The sequence below is a fragment of the Lepidothrix coronata genome, unplaced genomic scaffold (assembly GCF_001604755.1).
Source record: "Lepidothrix coronata isolate B3197 unplaced genomic scaffold, Lepidothrix_coronata-1.0 Scaffold4, whole genome shotgun sequence".
NCBI lineage: Eukaryota > Metazoa > Chordata > Aves > Passeriformes > Pipridae > Lepidothrix > Lepidothrix coronata.
This window is the reverse complement of record NW_016690184.1, coordinates 7970205-7979037: the sequence shown is the minus strand read 5'-3', so window position 1 is coordinate 7979037 and position 8833 is coordinate 7970205. Positions and strand designations below refer to the sequence as shown.

Here is an 8833-nt window from a genome sequence, read left to right as displayed (position 1 = left end):
GGATTTTAAAAGCTTCCTGCCCTATTTTTTTGGTCCGTTTTCTTTCTTTCTTTTTTTTTTTTTTTTCATATAATGCATTGTCATAGAGCACTACAGCCAATTTTTTCGTCCCGTGAGTGACACGGGGAGGGGCCGGCGGTGCTGCGTGACGGGGGCACAGCGTGGAGTCGCCCCTGCTCCCTGCCTGCTCCAGAGTCAGGAGCAGACGTGCTGCTGAAGTAAGAGGGAATCTGGGCAGTGAATCAAAGCCGAGGCCGCCCCCAGAACAAACACCCCCCGCCGCTCCGGCCGCGGCTGCGCCCGCCCCCTCGGGAGCGCCGGGAGCCCGGCAGGGGGCGCTCTTGCCCCGCGGCTGGGCCGGGCCGGGCCGGGGGGTCTCCCCCGACGGGAGAGACGCCGAGCTCGGCAAGACCCCCGCCTCTGCTTTTGGAGGGGGGAGGATAAACCACGCCAGCTCGCCCGGCTTAGGTGTTTCCCTGTGAGGAGCGGGACACACCCCCATACCCCCCCAACCCAATCCCAAGGCAGGAGATTATGGAGGGGGGGGGCACTAAAATTGGGGAGAGGAGGCAGTAAACCCCGTCGGGGTCTGTTGGCCCCCCACCCACTTTGGCGAGGTGCCTGGTTGAGGAAGCCGCGCGTCACGTCTCTGCGCACCCCCATTTGCTTTCCAGCCGCGCGTCACAAAGCTGCGAGCAATGATGCAACGCCGTCCTGCCCACCCCATCCCTCCCCCCATCCCTGCATCTCTCCACGCAACCCGCTATCTACACCGCGGTGGCGGACCCCGGGGGTCCCCGGGTGCTGCTGCGTGCGGGGTGTAGTATGTGTGTGTGTCCGCGCTTAGCCTGTTTAAAATGGTATCTCTATGTTTTAAATAGTATCTGTCTGTATGTTAAGAATAACTATATGTACATGGTATCCATACTATTTTAAATAGTATCTATATGTATTTGTATTAAAGGGATGAAAAAGAAGCAGGTACATCCATTGTTATTCAAAAGAAACGTAACTGAAACAAAATATATGTGTATGTTTATATAATATGCATGTCTTAAACGTTATTTTTCCCGCTCCGCAGTTACCCAAGTATGCTCTATAGGCAGGATGCTCGCCGAGAAGGCACGAGCTCCTTCGTGCTCTTCGGGATTTCTTTTTCCCCTCCGCGCCGGCGAGGAGGGCGGGCGGGCGCGGGGGAGGGGGCCGGGCCAGGGCCGGGCAGGCACGGCGTGGTGCCTCTGAGCTGCTGCAGGCAGCTCTGGAAATCTCGATCAGGAGCTGAGCAGCGCAAACCACACGGCCCGGGATCCTCAGCATCTGTTTGGAGAGAGGCCCTTGCCAAATTCCGTCGCTCTGGTATGAAGTTTGGCTGCGCCTGGGATGACCGGGAATGTCGCGGGGGGAGGGGGGCAAGAGGTAAAAAGGCGGGGTGGGGGGAAAACGGGAATGGACATTAGCGCGGAGCTGGGTGCCCCTGGGCGCGCATCTGGGCACGGCGGGAGCGGGACGGGCCGCGCCCCCTGCGCAGGCAGGGAGGGGTTTTGCACTTGTTGCCTCCCCGGATCCGTGCCGGGGAAAGCTGCGCTGCGCGGGTTTCCCAGCGCGGGGCGGTGCGGGACGGCGGCGCTGGGCGCTCCGCCGGCGCGGAGGGGCGGGCGGACCGCCGTTGCGCGGGGTGTGGGCGTGCCGGGGGCACCGCCGGGCCGGCCATGCAGATGCAGGGGGCGGGACGAGGGCGCCGTGACTCGGAGCCCCGGAAGAGCGGAGAAACCCCGTATAAAAACTACTGGGGACCTTTCCCGGGCAGGACTACGAAAGCTCCGGAGACGGCGGCAGCCTGCGGCGGCAGAGAGTGGGGCGGCCTTTTGGGCGGTGCGGGGCGGCCTCTCCGTCGGCGCGGGGCAGCCTCTGCCCCGGCGAGGGCGCGGAGAGCGGCGCAAGCAGCGGCTCTGCAGGTCGGGCGCCTTCCTCTATCCTGCAGCACCGCCCGGCTTCGGGGGGCTTTTTCTCCCCCTCTTCTCCTTCTTTTTTTTTTTTTTTTTTTTAGTCTAATCAGTAGGTGTGTCCCCCGCTTCCCCGCTGGAAGGGACGGCCGTTGGGGAGCGGAGCTCGGGAGCCAGGTGCGCGCAGCTGCTGACCGCTGGCTTTTCCTCCTGTTTTGCCAGGCGCGGAGGGAGAGGGGGCCCGGGGGGCCGGCGAGGAGCCGGAGCGGTGCCTGGATCCAGCCCGAGGAGGCGGCGGCCGCACACCATGGCAGACGATGAGAAGGCCGGCGGCAGCCCCGGCGGGAGTTCCGCGGGCGGCGGCGAGAGCGCGCACTGCAACGTGCTGAGCTGGGAGCAAGTGCAGCGGCTGGACCGCATCCTCAGCGAGACCATCCCCATCCACGGCCGCGGCAACTTCCCCACGCTGGCCATGCAGCCCCGCCAGATCGTTAAGGTGGTGCGGAGCCGGCTGGAGGAGAAAGGCATCGGCCTGCGCGACGTGCGGCTGAACGGCTCGGCCGCCAGCCACGTCCTACACCAGGACAGCGGCTTGGGCTACAAGGACTTGGACCTCATCTTCTGCGCCGACCTCAAAGGGGAAGCCGAATTTCAGACTGTGAAGGACGTGGTCTTGGACTGCCTCTTGGATTTCTTACCCGAGGGGGTGAATAAGGAGAAGATCACGCCACTCACCCTCAAGGTAAACCTGCCCTGTGCTCAGACGCCCGGAGCGGGCAAGTGTGAGCGCCTGCCTGCGGGGAGTGGGCACCTTCCCACTGGGAATGGAGGGGTGGACTCAGAGACGCAGCTCTCCCCCACATCCCGCGACCCAGGGGGACCCTGAACGATTTTTTTCACCTCACGCTTAAAATCGAGAAGGAGTTTGCAATGAAGCGCCCTGGCCGGGGCTCTTCAGGATTAATTAGCCTTTTCTCCCTCTCGGTTGATTTGCTGGGAGCGTTGTTTTACCTGGGCCGTGTGTGTGCCGGGGGGGCTGCACACCTCTCTCCCAACCTGTCTTGGCGGCAGCTCGGTGTGCCGGACCGGTTCCTGGGTGCAAGGGGAGCATAGATGGATTTTATATCTGCAAGAACGAAACCCCGCCTGTAAGGCATGCATTCAGGTGCGCTAAGTGCCTAGGGGGGAGGCATATTCCCTCCCCTCGAAGACAGTTTGCTTGAGTTGATTAGACCAAATGCCAGCTGTCTTTCAGATTTTTAGACAGATTTTTTTTTTTGATATGGGGCAGATTTGTGGAACCTGCACTGGAAGGATTGAGGGGAGTGAACACTTGCTAAGTTGTTTTTGTGGGGAGGAGAGAGAGAAGTGGAAACAGATAAATAAGATTTCTTATCTGGTTGTAGTAGCGCCCTTTTGCGTGTGGGTGCAGGCATATTTGGCATGTGTGTCATGGGCTTAGTGTGTAGATGTATTTAAAAGTGACTGAAAGAAGCAGTGTTGCTATATGCTTCCCTTGCATGCCACAGTCCCAGTAGAACACCCTTCTCTGTCATCCTCCTGCAGTGGTAGCATTCTGAGCTCTCACATTAAGCATTTCTTCTCTGGTTTGTATCTGCAGGCTCCATGAAATCTTTTATGAAATGCAAGGATTGGGGGGGCTTTAGGGGTACAAGCAAATGCACTGAAGGGGATTTCTTGCATCTGTTTCTTGATTTGCTCATTTTGTTTTTCCAATTATAGGAGGCTTATGTGCAGAAAATGGTAAAAGTATGCAATGATTCAGACCGATGGAGTCTCATCTCCCTGTCCAACAACAGTGGCAAAAATGTGGAGCTGAAATTTGTGGACTCTCTGAGGCGGCAGTTTGAATTCAGTGTCGATTCCTTTCAAATCAAGCTGGACTCCCTACTGCTATTTTATGAGTGCTCAGAGAATCCGATGACTGAAACTTTTCATCCAACTATCATTGGTGAGAGTGTCTATGGGGATTTCCAGGAAGCCTTTGATCACCTCTGCAACAAGATAATTGCCACCAGAAACCCAGAAGAAATCAGAGGAGGTGGTCTTCTGAAGTACTGCAACCTTTTGGTAAGGGGCTTTAGGGCTGCCTCTGAATCTGAGATTAAGTCCCTGCAGAGATACATGTGTTCGAGGTTTTTCATTGACTTCTCAGACATTGGAGAACAGCAGAGAAAGCTGGAGTCCTACTTGCAGAACCACTTTGTGGGATTAGAGGACCGCAAGTATGACTATCTCATGACCCTTCACGGTGTGGTGAACGAGAGCACAGTGTGCCTGATGGGACATGAGAGGAGACAAACTCTGAATCTGATCACCATGCTGGCCATCCGGGTCCTAGCTGAGCAAAATATCATCCCCAATGTGGCCAATGTCACCTGCTATTACCAGCCAGCCCCATACGTAGCAGATGCCAACTTCAGCAATTACTATATTGCCCAGGTTCAGACGGTGTTCCCTTGCCAGCAGCACACATACTCTACTTGGCTGCCCTGTAATTAAGGACCAAAATTAGTAGACCCGGTGGGGAGAATGTTTTCTAATATGTAGGAAGGGGCAACGGGTCCCTTTTAAATGGGGTGTTTTGTGCAATGATGATCTGCTCTAGTTTTCAAGCTTGGGAAAAGCTTGTGGTTCTTCTAATAAATAATGGGAGCATGATCGAGAAAGAACCCCGAAATAATTGGATCCTACCCCAGAGCACAAGAGGCCTGTCATTAAGAGCAACCAGCTTCCCCTGAAATAAGTGAGGGAGGAATGCTTGATGACAATATGGGTTGGCAATATCTGCTCCCATAGCTTTGGCATAGAGAAGGTGGGAAAGCCTTATTTTCTTTTCTTTTTATTTTTACTCTAGAATGGGATCTGCAAAAGGGAGAATATGAAAGAAAACAAAACACACAAAAAAAAAAAAAGAAAAAATTCACAAAAAACAATTCTATGTATATTCAGGAATTAAAAGTTAGAGGCATAAAGCAGAGATAAGCTGAATAAAATTGTATATTGGAATTACTGCATTTGGGGCTTGCAGCAAGTGCCGTCTATGGATTGACTGTGTAGAATGTATAGCTTGCTTGACTAGAATGCTTTACCAGAAACAGCTTGCTCCAAATGAACAGTAGTGGATTGGTACAGTTATAAAAACAGAAACACGTACGATGACAAAGTCCATTATTTCCAGCTGTGTGCATGCCTCACATTTTAAATATGTGAGAATGCTGGAAAACCAGCTGTGGCAAAAAGAATATACTCAAGGACCAAAGATTTCTCAAATAAGTTATCCAAGCAAAGAAGATACAGTAGATTATATATATATATATATATGTAAAAGAAAAGAAAGATGTTCCTATATTTGTACACACCAATAGTAATCAAAAGTGCCTGATACCTTCATAAAATTTGAAGTGAAGAAAAAAAATATAGTTTTATGGTTTAACCATGCATTTTGTTTTATCAGGGACACAAGGATTAAAAATGAAAAAACCCCATAAGCTTGTGAATAACTGGTGGAGGAAATGCCCTATTTTTTTTCTTGGCAAATACCTGTATAGAGTTAATGTTATGTCAGTGTGCTATTATCCTAGGTACGTGTGTGTATGTGTGTATATATGTTTGTGTGTGTATATATGTACATGTTATAGGTGTATATCTATATATATACACACACAATATATATTAATGTGGTCTATGAAAATGTAGCAATTAAGGAATGTTTAAATAAAGTACTACTTGTTTTCCAGTTTGCAACAGGATGTCATAGGACAGTGGGCACCTTGCAGTGAATTTTTAACCCACACCTGAGAAATTTGGAGTAAATGAACCAGTCAGGATTAAGGTGGGATTCAGATAATGTCTTTGGTTGCAAGAACAAGGATTACAGTAATTCAGTGGGTTGCTTGTGAGCCATAATAATTCCACAGATGGAGAAACATATGACTAGCTGATTTTTTTAACTGTTTTGTACTGTAATGCCATTTTGACATTTAACCCACTAATGTTGTGACTGCATACCTCCATGATGTGTAATTCAGTGGAACGTGGATCAAAGATAGGTTTATTTAAACCCCCTGACAGCTAAAGAATATTGTATTAGTTGGTTATTTGAACACTAATTGTTAATATTTAAAGGAGTATTTTTAATAGAATGCATTATGCATTCCAGGACCACTAGAATTTAGCAAATGTGAAATGAACCCTTTTTAAGAGTGTTGCACGATTGCTTAAAATTATATTTTATATATATATTATATATATATTTTTATGCAAATATTAAACATCTTTGATCTGGTTGTCACACTGCATTTACAATTTCAGTACTGTACTTTATTTAAATGGAATCACTTTACATTGGAACAATAACTATTCACTTTCATTTCCTCTCCCTAAGATCAGCAGGGGGTGAAAAATCCAACCTTTGCTGTTGTTTTCACTTCAGTGCCATCTCTGAAGGTGTTAAATTCTTTGTTGAGCTTCAAAAACCTAATGACTAAGTGACACTTGACTCTGATATTTTGCTTTTTCTTGCTGAGGGGGGAAAAAAAAAAGGGAATTCAGGCTTTTAAAGGAAAACCGGCTGTGCCCTCTCTGGTCACAGGCAGGGTCTGGTGTTGGAGTCAGAGGCAGGGAGAGGGAAAGGGCTCGAGTTCTGGCAGTGTGTTTTCCCTATGGAGAGAGTAAGGCACATCTATTTTTGTCGCGCTTTGTACTTTTCACTCTGCAGGCACTTTAATAGGAACCCGATTTGTTTACTGAAGCACCTTCCCCGTGAGTCCTTCAGGAAACGTAAAAGCTGGTTCATTGCCATTCCCAGCATTGACGTGCAGATCTTGTCCCCACCTTCCCTTCCTCTGGTGCTGGCTGCAACCTCCCACTGGCTTCTTGTCCCAGCGAGGTTCCTTCCAGCCCCTTGGAGGGTCTGGGCTGGGTGCTCCTGGCCCGCTGGCTCCCCTTGCCTCCTGCTCCCGGTTTGCTAGCGGAAGCAAGGGGAGGGCTGGGGAAATAGGATCAGCTGGTAATGTGGTATGTCTTTTCTCCCACAACTATTTGCAGCAAATAAATGAGTCATCCACTCTTTAAAAGGGTTGGAGAATCTATAGCTGTGCCACAACCACAGAATGCTGATAATATATGACACAAATTTTTCCTTTGAAGGACCCTTTTTTTTTGCCATTGCTTGAAAGAAAGTTTTGAATTATTTCCTCTCAACTCAAATTTTATTGTGTTGTTTTTTGGATTTTCGTTTTTTTTTTGATTGACAGCAGCTAGTTACCTTATAGTGCATACAGCAGGGCTCTGAGCTAAACTGCACGTTTTGGTATTTGCATTTTGATACGTATATAATATGTTTTTATATATATTATATAGGTATTCCAGATCTGTTTTGCATATGTTGATGAACAAGTGGTGGAACTGGTGGAGCTTTTTTTTATTTGTGACTGGTAGCTTAAAAGGTACCTGGTGTTAGAGGTGGGAAGAAGGCATGGGTTTAGGCCAAGAGTAAAATAAGAACCCTTTTTCAAAGCTGACTTGTTTCTGTGGTTTGCACACCTTCCCCTCCATAAAGTCTGACTTCTTTTTAACTGTTTTTTCCCCTCCTCTTCGGCACACTGGTACTTTTAAAGTTAACAACCGCCTTCTTGCTTTGTGGACTTCATCTATCCCATCCAATCAGCTGTAAGGTTAGAGCTTGTGCTGCAGGAGACAGTGCCCCTTTTAAAGAGCTGAACTGATTAAAGACATTGACCTGATTACAGTAAAACTGTTTGTACCACAACTGAATTTCCTGCTAACCAGTGGGGCACTAAACTTGGTTAAATGTAGCAATTGTGAAACAACCAAGAGCTTTGAAATGGGATTTTTTTCTTTTTTTCCTTAGATATAGCTGTCCTCTCAAATGTAAGAACATTTCTTCTAAAAATAGAAGGGCAATTAGAAGACCAAAAAGATGATATTTTTCTAGTTACTCTTATTGCACTTAAAATATTTTTTATCTTGCACAAAGGCCTTCACACAGATCCTCTAAACAGCTCTTATTAAATGCTTGGTTTGCATCACATCACAGAAGCTCCTACCGGTTCAAAAAAGTCGCTTTTTTAAATTGAGAAAATAAAGTGTGTTAGATAAAACTGCACAGAAGAGAAAAACTGTATTTGCATATTCCTATTTGCATATATTCTTTTGTATGGTTTCTTTATGCAGAGAGTTTCCCTTCCAAGAAAGAAAATCAGTGTACTGTTTTGCTGTTGTAATAGTGGTTTGCTAACAAAATAAATAGTAAAAAAAAAAAAAAAAGCCTGCAAATTTCAAGACAGCTTGGCTAAAGGCACTGCAGGCTCCTGCAGTCTGTAGGAGTCTGTGCAGATTTGCTTTCCCTCAAATTTCCTTACAACTGTTGCCTTCTGCAAGGCATCCTGTTGCAGCAAACTGCTCCTTGGATTGCTCTTCTGGAACATTTTGACTATAGGCATTGTCACAGACAGAAAAAGAGCTGATGGAAAACAGACTTTAGAGGGAACAGATTGTGAATTTTGTTTACAGCATCCAATATTTGGATTTTTTGTAAATAAAAAGAAGTTATTTTTTTCTATTGATTTGTGTCTGCTGTCTTCCGTGTCTGAAATAGCTCTGGCCTGCTCCTACTGAATACCAAGTTCGCTTTCATTAAAAAAGGACAAGGGCAGCACTTTTCTGAGAAGAGTAGCGTTCAGCTGCTTTCCGATTGGAGCGCAGAACATTTTGAAAAGCCCTGCCTTGTGCCAGCCGAGTTTGGCTGGCTGCACTCAGCTGCAGAGGAACCTCCCCAGCCAGTGCCAAAAATACTCACTCCAGCACTGGTTGGGCTGTGCAAATGGTCCAAAACACGAAAAGCA

General features: G+C 48.0%; 1 protein-coding gene across 2 annotated transcripts; it reads left to right on the top strand.

Annotated features, from left to right (window-relative positions):
- The first annotated feature begins 1292 nt into the window (after nt 1-1292).
- Nucleotides 1293-8554, top strand: FAM46A (family with sequence similarity 46 member A). 2 transcript variants are annotated; one of them, XM_017826481.1, is made up of 3 exons: nt 1293-1356; nt 2166-2685; nt 3687-8554. In XM_017826481.1, the coding sequence occupies exons 2-3, from the start codon at nt 2251-2253 to the stop codon at nt 4464-4466; spliced, it is 1215 nt and encodes a 404-aa protein (XP_017681970.1). In that variant the 5' UTR covers nt 1293-1356; nt 2166-2250; the 3' UTR covers nt 4467-8554. The 2 variants fall into 2 exon arrangements, with proteins under 2 accessions (XP_017681970.1, XP_017681979.1); XM_017826490.1 differs by lacking the exon at nt 1293-1356 and adding an exon at nt 1716-1955.
- The last annotated feature ends 279 nt before the right edge of the window (nt 8555-8833 follow it).

Bases quoted from the DNA above. Each gene is read 5' to 3' on its own strand.
- FAM46A (XM_017826481.1), top strand. From the start codon at position 2,251: ATGGCAGACGATGAGAAGGCCGGCGGCAGCCCCGGCGGGAGTTCCGCG. The intron at 2,686-3,686 runs GTAAACCTGCCC...TTCCAATTATAG, and splicing joins TCACGCCACTCACCCTCAAG to GAGGCTTATGTGCAGAAAAT.